At 32.6% G+C, this 21,889-nt stretch overlaps 2 protein-coding genes, 1 long non-coding RNA gene and 1 pseudogene across 4 annotated transcripts; 2 read left to right on the top strand and 2 right to left on the bottom strand.

Annotated features, from left to right (window-relative positions):
- The first annotated feature begins 2,054 nt into the window (after positions 1-2,054).
- On the top strand, positions 2,055-3,311 carry LOC146941267 (uncharacterized; annotated as a pseudogene).
- Positions 3,312-3,409: 98 nt separating this feature from the next.
- Positions 3,410-4,883, top strand: LOC146941266 (uncharacterized). The gene is made up of 2 exons (XM_085749934.1): positions 3,410-4,333; positions 4,419-4,883. The coding sequence occupies exons 1-2, from the start codon at positions 3,410-3,412 to the stop codon at positions 4,881-4,883; spliced, it is 1,389 nt and encodes a 462-aa protein (XP_085606060.1).
- A 1,980-nt stretch (positions 4,884-6,863) lies between these two features.
- LOC146941265 (uncharacterized) lies at positions 6,864-8,864 on the bottom strand. Of its 2 annotated transcripts, XR_015033520.1 has the most exons (5): positions 8,461-8,858; positions 8,251-8,370; positions 7,980-8,098; positions 7,694-7,763; positions 6,864-7,147 (listed from the first exon to the last, which is right to left on the bottom strand). It is a non-coding gene; the product is annotated as an uncharacterized LOC146941265 (long non-coding RNA). The 2 variants fall into 2 exon arrangements; XR_015033519.1 differs by having other exon boundaries at positions 6,864-7,763; positions 8,461-8,864.
- Positions 8,865-14,687: 5,823 nt separating this feature from the next.
- On the bottom strand, positions 14,688-15,861 carry LOC146941264 (VQ motif-containing protein). The gene has a single exon (XM_085755029.1). It carries the CDS (start codon positions 15,570-15,572, stop codon positions 14,847-14,849), a length of 726 nt encoding a protein of 241 aa, XP_085611155.1. The 5' UTR covers positions 15,573-15,861; the 3' UTR covers positions 14,688-14,846.
- Positions 15,862-21,889: the final 6,028 nt, after the last annotated feature.

Here is a 21,889-nt window from a genome sequence, read left to right as displayed (position 1 = left end):
TTCAAACATCAAAGTTAGGGCCTCCAACTATTATGTTTTGTGAAGAACAAAATAACGTTAATCATGCCGAAAACACGCCCCAATACCACCAAAATTTTGCCTCAAGAAGAAAGAGGCATCAACATTGCATCTAAATCAATCAATCATAGGCTTAGTCCCTATGCATTTAGGGTCAGCCTCCACACACTTTTGCATGATAGGTTGAATGTTTCCTCTCTAATCCTCCAAAAGTAATTTGCCTCATGGGCGGATCTGGACTTTCAATATTGGTGGGACATTTTTTTTTTTATCAAATAATTAAATAATATTAAATTTAATAAGAAGTTATATTAAAAATAGTTGTAGCAACCTAAATTACAAAGAAAATAATCTATTTTCCATTTGTTAAAAATGAACTAAAATTATATCATTACTAATTGTTCGAAGAACATCTCTTCATATATAGGTTAAAAGAGAAATGTCAAATGCTTTAGCAGGATACTCGTGCATACGGACGGGTGAGCGCGTTGCGCTCTTTTTTTGGAAGCAAGTCGCAATTGCATAGAAATTATATAAAAAAAATCCCTGTATTGATATATAAATAAAAATATAGACATGTGTATAAATTAAAAAAAAATTGGTTCCCGTATTAATATATAAGTTAAAATATAAACACATCTATAAATTAAAAAAAAAAAGGTTCTCTTATATGAGTAAAAATATAGACACATGTATAAATTACAGAAAAAAAATATGTCCCCGTATTAATATATGAAGTAAAAATATAGACAAATGTATAAATAGAAAAAAAATTAGATGTTTATATTAATATATGAGTAAAAATATACAATAAGCCAATCAAAAGAAATTAAAAAAAGTATTGGACCTAAATTGGTGTGGCACTTGCGACACCATGCCTTGTTCGGGTCCGTCCACCTCGCTTGATGTTCTCCCATATTTGAATGTTGTGACTTTTCCAAATGCTCCAAAGAAGAAGACTAAATTGAGCCACTAAAGCCATACTTAAAAGTTCGAAGAACCATACGCACGGAGTCCTTGAGTAAATTATACTACAGAAGCAACGTATGTAAGTCATCCCAGTAGGCCATCAACCTGCCAACAAGAGACACTCTCCTCGCACGAGATGATGAGATGCATATTTTCTTCCTATCTTGGTCACATAAGGCACATGTTGTAAGACAAACTACTCATTTGTCTTGAAGTCAAGATCTATTTGGCACACAATATATGCAGATACATCAAAGAAGATTTTTCACTTTTAGGTTGGAACTTCAACTTCTAAACTAAGTGCCAATCCCTAGTAACATGCAGGCTTGAAGTATCCACCATGATATTGCATGCAGGCTTGATAGCATATTTTTAGCATGCAATTACATTTGTTTCACCAACATTCAATATTGAGGTCATAAATAGAAAGTACAAGTGTGATATCAATATTGCTATTAAGTACTCCCTTCGATCTATTTATAAGAAAAAGTTGACTTTTTAGATTCATTGTGTAATTAATGTATTTTGTCTAAAATATAGACCAAATACATTATTTATACAATGCATCAAAAAAGTCAAATGTTTCTTATAAATAAGACCGGAGGAAGTAATTTTTTTTTATGTTTATACATTTGTGTTATAAATATACTTATGATTAAATATAATTACTTTTATAATGAGCTATGTTTATATGTATTTACTATCCTTGGACTTATGTGGACATTGTATGACCTTTACGAATAAAAATCCATTGATAGAACTACTAACCACAAATTTATATTATAATTACTTTTATAACGAGCTATGTTTATATATATTTACTATTCTTGGACTTATGGGTTAAGAAGGAGTTGTAGACCCACGTGTTTTCTAGAGAGAGGTCAGACTTTCTCTATCTAAACTTATCGTGAACCCCCTCCCAAATCCCAAGTTTTTTCTTTGGATCTGTGGTAGAACGCAACCAGGTTCTTTACCTGTGATCAACACTCATCTCATATGGGTTCTATCCACTAGATCTGCTAGATTGTATCTCTTTTTGTGGTGTTTGTGACTTGTTTGTTAGCATTATGGAAAGCTGGAAGAAGTTGGTTCTTACGAAGGAGGAGGAAGAAGAAGGCTTTGAGGCGGACGGTGTAGAGGAATGCAGTGGAGACATCTTTGAAAACGCACTGGTAGGGAAGCTATGGACCACTGACCACTTCAACTGTCGGATTTTCAAGCAGGTGATAGTGAATGCTTGGCGGCTGAAGAGTTCGGTTGAAGTTCAAGATCTCAGCAAGAATCTGTTCCTATTCCGGTTCTCCTCGAAACGGGATCTAGAGAGTGTAATCAGAAACGGGCCGTGGTCCTTTGACCGGAACATAGTCATCCTGAAGCGGATCTCCGGTGAGGAACAACCATCTGACATAGAAATGAACACTGGGGAGTTCTGGGCTAGGATCTATGAGCCGCCGTTGAAGCTCAGGTCAAATGAAATGGCAGAAAAGCTGGGGTAATCTACTCGGTAAGTTTGTCGAGGTAAATGGGAAAGAGAGCAACAGACTTGGTAGTTTTCTTCGGGTCAAAGCTACAATAGATCTGAGGAAACCGCTTAAGAGAGGCACGGTGATCAAATACCAAGGTAAAAACCTTCAAATCTACTTCAAATATGAACGGCTGCCTACGTTTTGTTTTGTTTGTGGGAAACTGGGGCACCAAATCAAGGATTGCAAAGAGATGGAGGGGAAAGAGGAGACTGAGTTTGAAGACATAGAAGAGAAGGAACTCCCTTTTGGCAAATGGCTGAGAGCTTCTTCACTACCAAAGATCACAGGAGAGGTTAAAAGGACACCAACACAGGGTCTTGCAGCAAGAGCCTTTTCTCAGCATCAGGGACGAGTAAAGAAGCCACAAAAGACAAGGAGATAAGTTTCGAAGTTGAACAAAGGGTGGAACCAGACACAGCTGAGCGTTGTCTAGTGGAAGGCTCTAGGAAAAAGAAAGGAGAGAGTCAAGCTGACGTGGAATGCGTAGCCGAATCGTTGAGCACGGTAGCAATTTCAGGTGCTGAGATTGGGAAGTTTGATAAGGGCTCACACACTAAGCCAAAGAACAGTCTAATTAAAACTAAGAAGTGGGCCAGAAAGAAGGGGGTGAAGAAGGGTGCAGGTGCAGAGCCTTTGGCAGCAGAGTTAGGGAAGAGACTTCTAGTTGCTACAGCAACTGAGGAAGATGACCCTATGGAACTATGTAGAGGGGAACCAAAGAGGAGGATGTCATCAAAAGGGGACAATGCAAAGAAACCAGAGGGGGTGTTGGATGACCAACACCTCCTACCCCAATGAAAATCATAAGTTGGAACTGCCGAGGGTTGGGGAACCCTCGGGCAGTTCGAGCCTTGTTAAGGCTCATCCGGTTAGAAAATCCCACTTTAGTCTTCTTAATGGAGACTCGACTGAAAGTTACTGAGATGGAAGGTTTAAAGTTTAAATGTGGTTTCAACTCTGGGCAGTTTGTGGACTGTAGTGGTTCAGGTAAGGAAAGAGCAGGGGGACTTGCGCTGTTTTGGAGGAATTCCCTGAATGTCACTATTTCTTCTCATTCTTTGAATCATATTGAAGGCCAAATCGAAGATGAGGAAGATGGACAGAATTGGTTTCTTATTGGAGTCTATGGCTTCCCAGAAGAACATAACAAGTGGAAGACCATGCAACTCATTCAACAACGTCATAGAAACGTGGGGGAAAGATGGCTTTGTTTGGGGGATTTTAATGATGTTCTCTCTGCAAACGAAAAGATTGGGGGAAACGACAGAACAATGGGGCAAATGAGTCATGGAAGGCATGCTGTGGAATTATGTGGGCTGAATGATCTCAGATTCGAAGGATATCCTTTTACTTGGTCAAATGGCAGAATGAGTGATGCCAATATCCAATGCAGTCTTGATAGAGGGATGGCAACTGAAGCTTTCATCAATCGTTTCTCTCCAATCAAAGTTGTTCACCTTCCTAAGAATGGATCAGATCACGCCCCTCTATTGTTTGAGTTAGAGGCCTGCTCTAATGATGACCAGCGCAAAAGAGTGCATCTGTTTAGATTTGAAGAGGCTTGGGCGAAGGATGATAGATGTGAGGATTTAATTAAAGAAGCTTGGCGCAGATCACCAACTCAATGCACAGGAAAACTACAGGCTGTTCAATCAATTGATGAGACATTTAAGGAGTACAAAACAGGGGATGTTCGAAAAGAAATTAAGAGACTGGAAGAGCTGCTCAAAGACAACAACATGTGGTCCACAGAGCCGGCGACGATGCAAGCCTACAAAACGCTAGAGAAACAAAGAGATAACCTGTTGAGAACTGATGAGGTCTTGTGGAGGCAGAGGAGCCGGGCTGTTTGGTTGAAAGACGGGGGATAAGAACACAAAATTTTTTCACAGCAAGGCTGATCAGAGAAGGAAAACAAATGTGATTAAGAAGCTAAAAGATGATGATGGAGTGTGGTGGAAAGGTGATGACCATCTGGATAGACTTTTAACCTCTTATTTCTCTGATATTTTCACTACTTCCTCTCCTTCCAATATAGAAGAAGCGTGTGAAACTGTCAAAGGAAAGTTAACCCCGGAACACACAAACTGGTGTGGAGTTGCATTCATAGATAAAGAAATAGAAGATGCCATATTTCAGATGCACCCTTTAAAAGCACCAGGCCCAGATGGACTGCCTACGCTTTTCTTTCAGAAGTTTTGGCACATAGTTGGCAGGGATGTGAAGGCCCATGTCAAGGATATTCTGAACCACTCTAGGGACCCAGAGGACATAAACAAGACTTTTATTGCACTGATTCCGAAAGGGAAAATAGTTGGCTCCAAAACTTGGATGGGTCTTATTCCCAGGTATGGAGTTGACATCCCTTGAATTAATTCTGGTGTTTTTCAGTGAATGAGAATCTTGAACTTCAAAAAAAAAAAAATACTATTCTTGGACTTATGTAGACATTGTATGACCTTTACGAATAAAAATCCATTGATAAAACTACTAACCATAAACTTATATGCATGAGCATTGTAACTCATATTGGTTCAAGTAAGTCTTTTGATATTTGTAATGACATTTTTAGATGTTTAGGCCATATTGTTTTTTTTTAGGAATGTTTAGGCCATTGTTCAATAACACAATTATGTAAACTAAAATTTCACCATTTGTGATACAAAGCATGTGTTTGGAATACCGGTGCACAGCTACAAAAACCACGTTTTGGCAAAAGCTGGAATTTCCAGCTTCATAAAATCACGGTGAAAGTGACATTGGAAAGCGTGCACCGTGGAAAAAACGTGATACCAAACACGCTGAAAATAGGGTAAAGATCCTCTCCATTTGTAATTTGTTCCATTTATTGCAATTTGGAGATAGAATGGTGGGGTCCACTTAGTGATAGGACCCACCACTTATTTTTTGTGTGTCTATCTCTCTCCAAATTGCAACAAATGGAACAAATTACAAATGGAGAGGATCTTAACCCGATACACACTCTTCATTAAGTAATTGCCAAAAGTAGTAAATTTCCAAACCACCCTATCCTCACGGACCAAACCAAAAAGAAGCAGCCCAGCAATTTTATCCACCACCTGTTGATCAAATATAGAGGGAGGTGAGAGTGTCCATATTCCACCCCTTCACACCAACTCACGTCAAATGAGGCACCCTCAAAGATGCAGACACTTGATTCAAGTTCGAAGGTGGCATGTCACTATCACCATCTAACAACTCTATTGTGACCCAAGCTGTGTTCCAAAATGGGATATTGTGACCAAATCATATGCTCTATTTACAAAGTACTTCTAGAAAATCACTTGCTCAACAACTTCCACCCTTGCATGGCAAGATTAAAAGCATCGAGATTTTTAGATCCCATACCTCCATGTAGTTGCGCATAACAAGTAAAACTATATTATCCCCTCAAAGAAATAAAAAGTAAAAACATATTATATAAATACAATATAACCAACTATACGTATTTTGTATCAATTACTTTTTCTTTTCACAATTTTTGGACAATATTTTTTATTTTATTTTTTCATTTTAAAACTGGGTTAACAATTTATAGTAAGTTGCATCGAGTCATAATTGTCCTAAAACTAGTATTTACACCCGTGCAACGCACGGGAGAAAATTAATTATAAATATACACGTCATTTTATACTTATAGTTAATATAAAATACAATTAATATTAAATAACATATGTATTAATGCAAATACATTAAAATATGTTAACCCAACAAAGAAAGTTTTTAACCCATTTTATTTTTATACTATATAATATATCTTACAACACCACGTGTTTTTGGAGTGCGGATTGAGAAATTGTGTACTAATTTGGTATTGAGAAATTGTGTACTAATTTCGTATTTTCAAATTCTATTACTTTTTGATGAGATAATTGTTCACTTAAAAATATATCCTCTTGACTTCCGTTTAGCCACGTGTATTATCTTTATAAAGTCCTCATACATTAAATAGTCACGTATAAAGATTTGACTTGATTGATATGTATTAAAAAAAAATTGAAGGGTGTATCATCTACTTATTTAATAATTGCAAGTCTTCCAAATTTTCTAGGAGATACTTGTTCAACTAAAAATATCTCTTCTTGCCCCGTTTAACCACCTGTAATAAGGATCTAATAGTGATTGTATAATTTATATTTGTTTAAATAACCTCGTTGTATCCTTCAAAAGAAAAAAGTACCATTGACATAGGGATAATAGCATACCATTACAATTACAATCCCCTTACATATCACTCAAGTCAAATGTAAAACAAAAGAATCCAGTGAAATAATATAGCACCAATGATAATTTTGCTCTCTTAAAAAACAATTAAGTGAAAAAAATAAATTGAAAAGTACTATAACACGGGTCTCATCCACCATAATAATTTTAAAATATTACATTGTTTTATTACATGTGCACATGTGTTGAGCATAAAAAGAAGGAAAACATACTTTAAATTACAATCCTCTAATAAAGAGAAGACATGAATAAGCTGGGTGTTAAACATAGAACTAAACCTTGCTCAAAAAAGAAAAAACATAGAACTAAACCTTGTACCAATTTAGGGTTGTTGTAAGTCTGCAGGTATAAACTAAGGATTTTGAATCCATGCTTAGATGCCATGCGGTCTGTCAAGATGGAATATTGTTGCTTAGTATCACTTAGAAGGAATTACAGAAACAAATGAAACACAGAACAATTACATCAGCAGGGCAGCTAATACAAAATATTGGTGCTTCATAACACCAATGCAAAAGTTTTCCATGCTAATAAGGACACAGAGAATATTAGCGCTTCAGAATTACACCAACAGGTTAATAGGTTAAAACAAATTTCACACTAATTAGTTTCAAGATGAAGATAATACTCACCACTGCTGACACCTTAAGAAAAATGCTTCAAAAAACATACCAGAGACAAATCTATGATGATGATGATGATGATAAGATGCTCATGCAACTTTAATATATAGAACAAAATCATGATAATAAAGAAATTAAAAGTTCCTTAAATTATAACTCATTTGCATGCAACTTTAATATGTTCATAAGTTGTTTCATATTGAAAGAGAATTGGACCCTAAGCTATGGCACCAGCCTAAAGTTACACATCAGTATTTACCATGCGAATAGAACATAAAGGATGAATAGGGGATTTTGTTAACAAAAACATACCCATAGACAACACATGATACTGTTGGCAAATTCTATATTCTGAATGTTGTTCTGTTTTCCAACTCTCAAACTATAAAACAAATAAAACAAATGGGAACGATAAGAAGAAAATCATTAAAACTACAACAAAGTAGTTCGGCAATCTAAAAAGGTAAACAACTGGGAAGGCAACATTCTTAGATGTGACTGAGAAGAAAAATCTGAACAAAGTACAAAACACTCAACAAAACAATAAAATCATGGAATAGGATGAAGAAGCAAGTTGTAAATTTTCTCAGGGCCTTACCATTATTGCTCATCGCTCAACTTGTTCTATCGTCGCCACCATTTTGTAGTTGTTGGCAAAAATTGTTTGATGGTGTCGAATAAAATTGGATCCAGAAAAGTTAGCACAAACCTAACATTCTGCACATAACAACATAAAAAATCAATCATATAAATCTATCAGCCAATAAAAAATGAGAAAAAGATGGGATTTTAATTTAAATAAGACTCAGTTACAAAAATGAAAAAAGATGGGATTTTGAATTCAAAGCAAAAGAAGTTGAAGCTTGAACCTACAATTATAATCTTGCACGAGAATCTCATGTCTTGCCATGCTCTTAGAGATGACCCAAATTCCACACCGAACCAAATGACTCTGAAACCCTAATTTCGAAATTGAAAACGATGAATACCTAGAAACAAAAGATGGAAGAATGAAATGAGTAATTTGAAGATGGACCTATTTAATTGAATTTGTGAGGGAGAGGAGGAAGAAGTGTTACCATGTCTGAGAGAGAGGGAGAGAAAGGAAGAAGCCACATTTGAAATTTGAAAAAACAATAGGCAAATGAATGGTTTTGAGGACAGCTTGTTCAGATTCGATTTGAGATTGAAAAAGGTCAGCTGGTCAGGTTCAAAAAAGATGCCTTGCGTTTTGTCTGTATGTGTGGTGAGAGACTCATAACAACAACATTTGACTCAAACTTTTGTCCTTGTCTATTTGGGCCTTTTTTTTCCCGCTACAACATTTGAATCAAGCCTTGTTATTGGTTGTTAAGTTTCAATGCTATAAGTGGTAAAAGAGTGTACCTTTGAGAACCACTGATTCTTAGGTGGTTGACTTAAAAGATTGACATGTGTCAAATGAGACCAAAAACAGGGCTTGAAAAAGTCTAATATTAAGATAGCCAAAAAATGATAGATTAAATATACGCAAAAAGACAGGCAATTGCACTGCGGACTCTCGGTTTGCCCAAAAATCCCTCAAATCTATGAGGTCGTAACTTCCAATCACATGAAATCTATTTGAAAATACGATCATTTTTTTTTGTTTAGTATTAGAGAGTAGCTTCCGATCAACTTATTTTAAAGGTGGAACAATCTATCATACACATAAAGAAAAATTTCCAATAAAGATATGCAGCATAAAATTCCAATGCTTCCACAAGAAGACCATTGTCCTGCACAAAAATAAATAAATAAGTCCACAAATGAGATCTGGCTATGATCCATCATACATGATATTCAAAGTTTCAAACCGATCATGGACTTAAATCCATAGCTTGACCCACAACATTGATGGTAAAGACTGCTGAGCGACTGATAGAAGGATATATCAAACTGAAAAAGAAAAAGAATTTATCTCACTTTCACTAGTCGACAAAAATATCGGTGGTTGCATCAGCATATATATATATATATATATATATATATATATATATATATATATATATATATATATATATATATATATATATATATATGGGGTTTGCTATGATACACCCACTAGATTTTATTAAGGTGTGTTTTAGCAAAAATATAACTAAAAAGTTGTTAAATACACTTTAAGGTGAATGTTGCTAAAACACACCTTCTAAAAAATAAGTGGGTGTATGTTAGCAACTCCTATAGGCATTTGCTAGGATACACCCACTTATTTTTTAGAAGGTGTGTTTTAGCAAGTTATAACTAAAAAGTAGTTAAATACACCTTAAGGTGTAACTTGCTAAAACACTCCCACATAAAAACTAGTGGGTGTGTTCTAGCAAATCCCTATATATATATATATATATATATATATATATATATATATATATATATATAAGTCTAACAGCACATACTCCTTAACATATACTTTTCAATTGCTTCAAACAAAAAAATTTACACTTTTCATTATACTTTATTTTATTGGTTAAAATTTACCTAAGTCTCACTAAATTTATATAGAATTTACATGATTAAATGAGATGTGTATGAATTCCAATCGATCAAAAATGTATGTTAAAGTGTGTATGTTGTTAACACTCATCATATATCATATTCATTGATTTTCAAAATCGGACACAACCAATAATTGCTCAACCAATGGTTCAACTACAATCGAACTAGTGATAGTTTAAATATGTTTTTAATATTATACAGTATATATCAAGGAGCAATATAGTAAAAAATACAAATTAACATAAAATGATAAAAAGACAAAACTTAGGTCTTGTTGGTGATGTTCACGTTAAAAATAGACTGAAACAATATACTATAACCACCATTGCTTACCCCTTTTATAGAGGTGATTCTTTTACACCAGGGTGTTTTTTAAACAGTTTTCTCTTTGGGTTTTAGTCTATTTTTAGTGAGGAACATGACCATCGATCGATCGGGACCTAAGTTCCTTTTCTTTTTTTTGACAAGGGAGGTTACTTACTGTATGTTTTGTGCATGATTGAGTTTTGTAAGATATAAAGGTCAATAATCAAAGAATTGAAGCTCATGCATATGAATTTTTATAATTCATGATTGGATTTTTATTTGATTAGACAAATATTTTTTAATTAAAAAAATGACCATTAAGCTGACTATAATTGGTTTTCATTAATTAATTTTGGATCTTTTCTTTATTGGTTTTTCACTGGTTTTGAAATAATTCAAATTTTATAAATTTAAAAGATCAGACAAGCTATTGTCAAAAAGAAAAAGATCAGTTTCTTGTTCAACCAGTCAGTATAATCTAGTTTTTATAACCAAGATAATAGAGTATTTTAAGAGATATTTTTTTTGATGCAGCATTTAATAAGAATATAAAGTTACAAATAAAAGAATCACACTTCTAATGTCATAAAAGAATCACATACTTTAATTTTAATATGAAAAGTATTTTTTTGTAAGGAACGTGAGAAGAATATTTGAAAAGTCACCAGGTTGAGATATAAAAAGTTTGGGAATCTAGAATCCAACCTGTTTCTAATTGATGCCAACCAAAATCTAACACCTTCTTTTAATCATCAATTTGCTTTTAATTATCTATTTCTTCTTTCAAGCACTTATTATTAAGATAATGTCAATTTCATCTTTTGATGGTCGTGTTTACTTACTTAACTTGCTTTATTTTTCGATCGCTAACTGCTCCCTAATCTTGCTGTCAAATAAATTATAAAATACGCAAATGTATACCAATTTTGATTGTGTGTTATAACTTTTGACCATGGGACTCCAAGTCTAAACGTCTCACTTAGGGTAGTAAAGGAAAGAGACATGCTTCTTTTTGACGTTGTAAAAGTAAACACTAGTCCTTTTTATTTCTAGAAGGAGAGTAAAATTCCTTCATTTTCCCAATACCAGAACAAAAGTGAGGTCTTGAAACTATTTGAGAAATTTCAATATCAAATTGGGAGCAACTTGGATTCTATCTTGTGTTGCTGTCTCACCAAAAACCAAAAAGATGAGAGAAAGTAGAACATGAGGGGAAAAAAATACAATGTAGATGACTGGATCTGGCTGGGAGCCATATAGAACTAGGGCGTCTAGAAAAGTTCATATATACATTAATTTATCCCATAACATATGATGCACTTGTAAAAATAAAGCTAAATTATTTTTATCCATTAACTTATTTTTGTTGGTGTTTTAAGTGTGAGTAAGAGTCTCATATTTAATAGAAAAGTGAATGTTGACCACATTATAAGTGAGATTACCTATAGACATAATATCTTAAAGTTTTGGGTTGTGTCAAACTCACTTTTTCGTCCAATATGATGATCTCGATGCTCCTCTCATGGCGATGCAAGTATTTATGGATGGACAAACTTTTGTCTAAGGATGCCCATAAGAATGAATGAACTCAAACTTGAGTGAGATATTGTTGGTGTTTCATGTGTGACTAAGAGTCCTACATTGAATGAAATGTTGTTGGCGTACCTATAAACTTGACCCAGTGTGATGATCCACTGGGCTGCCCTCATTACCTAACAATTTTCCAGCAAAACAAATCCCTTATTTTATTTTTAGATTTCACTTTCGAAAAGATGTGTTGTCAAACTCACTTATCTGATTGTTCTTGAGTAAATGTGACGATCCCCGACTCCCCTCATAAACCAACAACTTTTCATTAAAAAAATCCACTAATTAACATATTGTTACACATAAATTTTGAATAACCATTTCCTAGCAAATTAGGCTCATTTTCCTTGAAGACCAAAAGAAACAATTCTGCTTCAAGTGAGAGTTTGAAGGGCTATTATTTCGAAGACAATGTGAAGAGATTCAAAGCTAAAGTTTAAGGGCATTCAAAATTTGAACTATGTAACTAATTCTCAAAACTGTTATATCAAAGTGTATTATAAGAGAAGCCTTTTCTAGTGACTTTTCATGATTTTTAGCATTCAAAATTCAAAGTACATGAAGAAACGTGCAAAAGAAGACTCCAAAAAAGTTAGAAGACCCATGCCACTCATCCATAGGGATGTCAATGGGACAGAGCGGAGGTACTTCCCTGTTCCTTGTCACGTAGTTGAATTATGTTCCCCATCCCCGTCCCCGTAGATCCCCATTAGAATTGTAATTTTTTCTTTTTTTGGTATAAATCACAATAGTTATTTTAATTAACAACATATTGATAAAAAATTATACATTTTTAATTGGGTTAATTATGTTTCTAGTCCCTATAAAATAGCGACCTTGTAAGTTTAGTCCTTACTTAATTTTAATAGCATTTTTAGTCCCTATAAAAAAAATTTACTTATAATTTTAGTCCCTGCTAAAACAAAGTTTGATTAATTATCCTTAAACTCTTAAATTTTTGAACGATTTTTTTGAGACAAGATTAGAACACTATGAAAGGTTCGTTTACTAAAATTTAGAATTTTCAGACATGAAATGAATTAAATATGAATTTTTTAAAACGACAAAAGTTAAAGATAAAAAGTAATAAAATCTGGATGTAGAAATCAAATTTTGCGATAATTTTTTGCGGAGGAACTTTTAGTAATGTTCTAAACATGTCTGCAAAAAATTGTTCAAAAATTTAAGAGTTTAAGCATAAATTAAACAAATTTGAATTGAATAGGGACTAATACTCAGGGCAAAAAAACAAAATTAGGGACTAAAAATGCTATTAAAATTAAGTAAGGACTAAACTTACAAGGTCGCTATTTTATAGGGACTAGAAACATAATTAACCCTTTTTAATTTCAATAATTACTTATATTTAATTTTTTTTTTCAAAAAAAGTTTATATGAAAAGACAAAAAACCAACCTATAAAATTAAAATTATATATTAAATAACGACATTATAGTATTTTTGTTGGAGGTGGGGGTACTTCCACGATCCTCATCCCCGAAGTGCTTTCGTGGGAACATTCTTCCCCATCTCTGTCCCTGCGGGGGAAAGTTCCCCGAATATGGAGACCTAAACGGAGAATCCCCACGGAGATCCGTTCTGGCAAATCTTCATTGACATCCTTACTCATGCATTGTAGGAGTTAGTTTATTTATCTTTTATATAAATAATAGAATCAAACTCCATGCAAAAAGAGTTTATTTTCATTTAAAAAATGTGCATACTAGACAACACATCTATCCATGCAGAATAATACATCTTACTATTGTTGAACGAACGATGTATGTAACTTACTTATATTAATACTATAATACAATTTTTCTTTTTTATCTTTGTTTTTGAAATCCACTCTTTTTTCTTTTATTTCTTGCTTTTTTTTTTCTTCCATTTTTACCTTTACATTTCCACATTTATTCGAAAATACATATCTTGCACCAGAACAACAAACAAATTAAGACTTGTGGCCTTGAATCTATCAACAAAGAACCCCTTAAGGATTTAACTTAAATCCTATATTAATGTTTCGAGTTCATTTGTTGGAAGTAAAATTTCTCAAAGATTTTTACGCCAACACTTATTTTTAGAATTTGCTTTGTTTTCTTGAGTTTATTCCGTTCCATTTAGCCCTTTAGAATTTCTATATGAAACAAATAAAAAAATTGCTTTCATTGTTTACTACACACGTCTTCAAATGGAGGAAACAAAATAAATACAAGATGACAATTTTGTTATAAATAGATAAATTTGTTTATTAGACAGAAGACACATGCAACATAAAATTGTGAGTAGTTAATTTTTTTTTTAGGATCTTTATACTTTTTCTTGAGGTTTTTTGTTTGATTGTTAGTACTATTACTATTAGTTAAAAAACACTGGTTTTCGGCAGTCATATGCTACTTCGTGCTGGTTTTCTGCCACTGTTGATCTTCATGTTTATGGTTATACCTCTTCCTTCCTGCTGTTTGATTCAGCCACTGCAACTGGTTTATTTAATTTTATGCTCTTTCTTCTTCTTTGGAAAAATTATCTTTCAAGTTTATAGCACTAAAATATCAATTTTCTTTATCCAAAAAAGCAAAAAACTCTCAAGTCTTCCTACTTTTTCAAACCCTATTAATTACATATCATATCATATACTATTAATGGTACACCTAATACGCCGGCCACACATATGTACTACTATAAATTATATACTCCTATTGTAGTATGCTGACTGTAAAACCTTTAAAAAAGTCTTGGTACCTTTCAATTATCAAGGTTTGCCAGATGAGATTCTGATCATACAATAATTTAAAAATGGAATTGAATGTATATTGCCAATGTTTCAACTAACAAATTAATTGCAATATTGCAAATGGACAGTACATGACAAAGAATTATGTCAACGGTAAAGGTCATAAACAATTTGAGCAACAAAATGGCCCAAAAATAAATTCAATTAAATTATTTCCAAATTCCAGCTCCAGAAAATAATAACTCAAGGTAAGAAAAACCATATGCCCTATCTAAAAATATTTGTATATGAAACGAAAAATATAATCAAACTGAGCTATTTATTACCCTAAGAAATAGTTGAATAAATCAATAGAAGGAGTAATAGGTGAAACAAAATTAGAAGGACTAGGTAATAAGAAATTAGCACCACCTTCCATAAAATTTCTACCACTATGAAGTGCAGGACTTAAATCATGAAGGAAGTTGTTGAACATGTTTGGATCCGAAGATGGTGGCGAGAAAAAATTAGAAGGAATTGGAGATAGTGAAGCCGGTCCCGGAGATAAAATCCCTTGAAACATCATGTTTCCTCTCTCTACTCCATGATTCATCAATTGTGTTTGTTCTATCCCTTCCATGTCACTTATTACATCACTAGTAATACTTGTTATTGGTGCTACTATTTGTTGTTGTTGTTTTTTCCCTAAAGGAGACATAGCTTTCTCCATGGTGGCATAACGCGCCGCGGGGGATATTGTTCCATCCCCGCGGAAAGGATCAATATTTGATGATGAAGACGAGGAGGTGGACGAGGAGGAGGATCCAGTGAGACGTTGGACGAGGTTCATGAAGTCACCGGGTGTGGTGTGGATTACCTTAGGGGAGACGGTGTAGATTATAATTGGTTGGCGCGGTTGTTGATATTGTTGTTGTTGCTGCTGCTGCGGCGCCAATGGTGGTTTCTTGATTTTGTGAGAGTCTTTGTGTATTCTAAGAGGTGTAGGACGTGGACCTTGAAGTTCTCTTCTTGGTGATCTTCCTGTAGGAATGTCTGGGAATTGATTCATATTGTTCTATAATAAAAATTGAATTGTGATTAGAGGAGAAAAAGGGGTGTGAGGAGTAATAATATTATAGTATTGATAGACTATAGAGGAGTTGCAGCTAGCTAGAGAGGGTGATGAATGATATTAGGACTAGATAAGCATAATTGTTGTAAACTTTATAAACTTGAGGGATTAATATAAGGGCTGACATGAAATATATGTAAAGAAGGATCTGGTCAATGATGAAGAGAGGAATAAATTAATGTAAAAATGCATTTGTTGGGAAAATTTGGCTTATTCCAAAAGAGTAAAATATTTTTTATCCTACGGCCGGTCCAAAAGAGTAAAATATTTTTTATCCTACGGCCGGTTTCGTGTGATGTTATGGTTGTCTGAATATGAACGCGTTTGAATGAAAATAGAGTTGGAAAAGGTCATGCTAATGTCATTGTAATGTAAGGACTAGGGCGATATGAGCAAGTAAAGAGTGTAGTACCAAGTTGCAAGTGGATACATATGTCTTAAGTTGACAAGTTTGACACTAGCTATAGTATTAATTATCTATGCGTCATTTAATTAGAATTAGAATCTTTATATATAAAAAAATTGAATTATATAAATGCGTGTATATATATGTGATGGTTGTATACGGTGAATCTAATGGAAGAAACGACCTAGAATTAGAATTCCTCTTCATGGTTTAAAATGTGTCCGTATCTTCTTACAGAAGGTAATCCTTTCAATTGGGCAAATAAAGGCAGGACATATCTTCAAAAAAGAAAAATCAAACCAGTAACTATCATTGATGTGTATTTCTGTACTCATTTTTCACACTTTAAATCAACCACTCTTCCATTTCGTGGGATGCATAATTACGTATACATATATACATGTGCTATATAAATAATTTATTGAAAGTTAATTACAAACTCTTTTATCTTTCAAAAGAAATTTTTTTTTTGAACAAGTAAAAATGGAATATATATTAACCACAAAAAGCAACTCCTCTAGCACAAGATGTGCCAAAAGAATTACCGAAGAAACAAAGTTTCAATTACACAACCACCAAACAAACCATTATGTGATGCCCAAGCATTGAAACGGGCTCGAACACCACCTATCTGTGTCAAACCTAAAGGCAGCCTTCTTGGCTTTCTTCCAGGCTAAAGACATATATTTCACTTTATCTAACAACCTGGGAATAGGGGTTACCACATTATTGAAAAACCTATTATTGCGCTCATTCCATAAGACCCAAGCGCACAATAGTCAAATAAGCTGAAGGAATGACCGTTTTGCTCTGCCACCACATGTTAAATGCACGAATTGAAGAAAGTGAGCGGCTATAACATTAGTGTCGACATCTGTAATGCTCAACCAATGACGCACTAGGGGCCATAACGATGAATATATATTTCAAGATAAAAACAAATGCCGCGATGTCTCCACTAAGCCACACTCTGAAACACACAAATAAGCCTCTGAAGAAATAACCCGTCTATGAACCAGATTGGACTTAGTTGGTAATCTGTCATGAAGCAACCTCCAGGCAAAGATAGAGACCTTCAACGACACCTGATTATGCCAAATCAACGATGCTGCAAGATCCGCAAGAGGAGTATCCTTTAGTAGTCAGCAAATGATAGGAACCACGAACTGAGTACCCTTCAGAAGGCTCCGGCAACCAAACCCACCTGTCTGAAACATTAGCACGCAAAGAAACATCAAGCACTAAAGTCCTACATTCCTCTAACTCTTCCTCCTTCCACACCCACAATATCCGCCTCCACTTCCACGCCTCCCCTCCCTGCTCAACACCAAGAGAGAACAAACTCGCCACTGTAATGAATTTGTTCTCATAAAGATCAAATAGGCGAGGAAACCTCACACACAGAGATGCCGACCCTAACCACTTATCAAACCAAAACAAAAGAAAATTACAAACTATATTATAAGTCATTTTAGTAGATTTGTCAAAAAAAAAGTCATTTTAGTAGAAACATTATTTCATTTTATATGTTATCTTACAAGATCACTTTAGTGTGTGTATTATTCATGCATCATTCTTCAATTGTTGTAGTATGAGATTATTAGATTAAATAATAATTTAGAAAAATATACAATAATGTTTTATATAAAATATATCATAATACATATATTTTTTTAATTCATGCGGAAAAATCTTAAACGACTTATAATAGGGGATGATGTGAGTAATTTCGACTTTACATAAGGTTTTTTGTTTTTGTTTTTGAAGGGTACATAAGGCCATGTGTTAATTATGTTATGAGTATATCTTTCAATACTTTTCTGTCATAAAATTTTACCATGTTTCTTGGTGAATCAAGTGGACACAATTGAATGTATTTTCTTTTTTAATCCGACTTTAGAAAAGCACAAGGTTTGATTAAATAAATAAAAAATTGTAAAAATTGAAAGAAAAAAAATACATGTTGAGAAAATTTGGATTTAATAAAAAAAAATGAGGTCTTGATCATTTGGTGTTATATATAAGGAATTAGATTGTTTATTAAATCCAAACTGATCAAGACCTCATTTTTTTTATTAAATCTAGAAAAGACATCAAAAAGTCATCTCCATCTTTTTTTTATATGTTGACATTTTGATGTCTTTTCTCACACTAACGGATTGAATAAGAGATTTATTTGATATAAGTTAAGCAAATTGAGAGATTATATATCTATTTTAAAAAATTTAAGGATTATATACCTATAAGTTAAGCAAATTGAGTCTGATAATTTTTTTTAACATAACATAATTGTTTGGCCTCTAATCTTATTAAATTTATTGTGTTTAATAAGATTAGTGTGTAAACTAACCGATAAATATAAAATAGCATAATAAATTTAATTATTTTTTATTAAGATAATAAATGTAAAATTGATGGAAAAGATTAAGTTATTAACTCGTACGCTGCTTGAAGGTAGTTTGGAAGAAGAAACACGATATAAACTAGTAAAATAATATTATAAGCTCTTGAGAAAATAATTGTCAACAAAAAAATATATGATCATACAAACTTATAAACTATTTGTTGTAAAATCGAAATTTGGTCTTGTCAAATTACAAAGCTCTTTTTCTTGTCTTTTCTTTTCGGTAGTGTCCGGGGTTCGAACTTCAAACCTATATATTATGCATTATTTCTATCAACTAAGCTAAACTCATGGGAACAAAGCTCTTTTTTGTGTCTATTATAAGGATCAAGAATCTTTGCAATTCCCCTAAAAAAAAGAATCTTTGCAATTTGTTTTTCAATTATCTAAACCATTCGTATTTCTGTTAGTTGAAGTAAAATGTTAGGCCCCTATAGATTTTAATTTTACTTTTCCCACCTGCTGTAACTAGATGTTTGTGGGTGCATATGAAAACTTACGTACCACCAACTGCTACATTACTACTTAGCACTTCATTAATATATATCATGAAAAAGTCAAAGTTCTATAGTGTCAATAGAAGCTACTATAACAACGAAACCGCGGAGATTAATTAGTTTGGACCATGTGATATCTCAACATATATATTAGCTAGAAGACATAGTCACGTGAAAAATATATACATGCTGAAATAGTCCCTCACTCTCTCATGCCTGAATTGAAAAAGTGTAATTAACATGATATCGACTCATCTTCTATTACAGTCCTTCTATATATAGAAGTTGTCAATGAACTGAACTAATCAACATGTTCAGTTGTGGAATTAATGTAACAAGCAAAAGTTTCTTTTAATCTATATATTTTTTATTATTAAGTTGACGTTGATTTTCATTCGAGAGGATGAATGTTGCTAGTACTAACGTATCCACTTGGAAAAGAAATGAATATGAAGGACTAGTTAACCAAATTATTATAATTAAATTAAGTATATGTTTGTTCATCAAAAAATAATAATTAAGCATATGTTAACAACCCAGCTAAGGTGCCTTTCAATAAGTTTTATTGATTTTGAACAAAAGGGGTTATATTTTAAAAAATTATTGATATTTGAACAATTAAAACGTGACTACTTTTGAGACACCGTGTAAAAGAGAGATAATTAAATTGACAAATACCTTATAAAAAAAATATGGTGTTAGACAATTTTTGTTTGAAAGTCGGAGCCAAGAAGAAAAAGAAACGACAAAGTAATCGAACATAACTCCACTCCGATCTGCTAAAAAATAAGCTTCCACTTGAGTAGGATAATGCTCGTAATAAATCGAAGAAAAACATCCACAACCTATATTTGTCAAAACATCCACACAAAAGTTTAATTCTCTAAAAATGTTTTACGCGCACGTTCCAATCCATATCAAGAAGACAACTTTTTTGAATCGTCAAAATAACTTTTCTCTTTTTAAAAAAGAAAAGGGTGAAGGCAAGGGTTCCTTGATAGGCACAATATAAGTTGTGTGATAACTAAAAGATACTCTTGAGTCTTGAGTGTGTTTAATGATTGAATAGTGAAAAATCCTTCTAAGAGACTGGAAGTAAACTATTAAGTTTAAAGTAAACTAGAATAAAATCATCATGTCCACTGCTCTTCATCCTTTATTTTTAGGGTTAAATATGTTTTTGGTCCCTATAAATATGTCAATTTTTCGTTTTAGTCCCTCTAAAATTTTCCTGTCCCTATAAAATTTTCAATCTTCACTTTTGGTCCCTCTTTTAAAGTAAACTCATATGTAGAATTCATATTATTTAATAAAATTTTCCAGAAAAATTCAAAATATTATAAGAATCACTCCAAAAAAAATTCAGAATTTTTTAACAAAAGATGAATTTAATATGAATTTTTATATGTTTTAAGGTTAAAAATTCATATTTAATTTGTGTTTTGTTAAAAAATTCTAATTTTTTTTAGGAATTTTTTTTAGAATATTTTATACATTTCTGCACAATTTCATTAAAAAATATAAAAATTAAATTAAAAATAGGGACCAAAAGTAGTGATTGAAAATTTTATAGGGACTAAAAGTTGAAGGAAAATTTTAGAGGGACTAAAACAAAAAGTTAACATATTTATAGGGACCAAAAACATATTTAACCCTTGTTTTTATTGTTTAATTAACTAGCACATAAATAAAAGGATTTATCACTTAAACGTTTTTTTTTTGAAGGATTATCACTTAAACGTTGTCAATTGTTTTTAAATCTAACCTTTTAATTAATCTATGTATTAATTATTTGATCTTTTAAAATATATTTAGAAATAAGTTTTTGGAAGAGAAATAAAATAAACTACAACTTGTGTTTATTTCTCTTACTTTGAGCATGAACTAACCCCTATTTTATGAGATTAAAAGATCCATCATCATGGCAATCAGACAATGAAGGTAGCAAGGTCAATTGTCCACCACTCTTCACACTGGAAAAATAAGATCATAATGTTCTTCATGTCAAATCAATATGATTTTTGGAACGTAAATGAAGAAGGTTACATGATAAAAGTCATGATTGACCGTAAAGAATGCTATTTTATGATTCATCATAAAATCAATATGACATCAATAAAATAGAATTTTTATAATTGTTAAAAAAAAGTATTTTTATAGTCAAATTTGTTTAAATATATAATTAAAAGTGAAAAAATCAGACCAAAACTATGTATTATCTTTATATATAGTATTTATATATAGTATAGATGTATTATATAAATATTGACAAAAAAGAAATAAATATTTTTTTTTCTAAATGAGCAACTTTTGTTCTAAAGTATTTTTTTTTTTGAAGAATTTTGTTCTAAAATAATGCTTGCCATATACATTGTAAATGTTTTTTTTAGGGATAAACATTGTAAATGTTCACAGTGTTCATTTTTGTATAAAAAATATGTAATATATAGTAGATATTTTTCTGAAAAATTAATGAAGAGTGTTTATGAAAATGTAGAGGTATACGAAGAAGATGTGGATGTATAATTGGAATGGGCCCAACTATTTGTTTTTTGAAAAGGTGACGGGCCCAACTATTGTTTCTTCACTTAATTGGGGCCATATCTAGCCTAATTATGCATTTTTCATGCGTTTTATTTTTATTTATTTATTTTTAAAATACCTTTGGATATTTTTGATTATATAATTGAAAAAAAGTTTTAACCTATTTTTGAGTGGAGAAATGAGTTTTTCTTCGATTCAGAACACACCATATAAAATAGCGTGTTCCTTGTTGTTTTTGGATTATAAAATCTGAACACAACATATACACCCTTTTTCCAAGAGTTCAGAGGAAAACATGTTCATAATATATAATTTGTACTGTATCAACACAAAGATTTAACCTCGATCCTTTTACTTTAGGTCATTGTTAGTTGTTCCTTTCATGTCCCAGTTTCAGACTATT

This window comes from Medicago sativa, chromosome 3 (genome assembly GCF_051527215.1).
Source record: "Medicago sativa cultivar Bolivia chromosome 3, Bolivia_mono, whole genome shotgun sequence".
NCBI lineage: Eukaryota > Viridiplantae > Streptophyta > Magnoliopsida > Fabales > Fabaceae > Medicago > Medicago sativa.
Note: the sequence above shows the minus strand (reverse complement) of the source record. Positions and strands in the feature narration are given on the sequence as shown.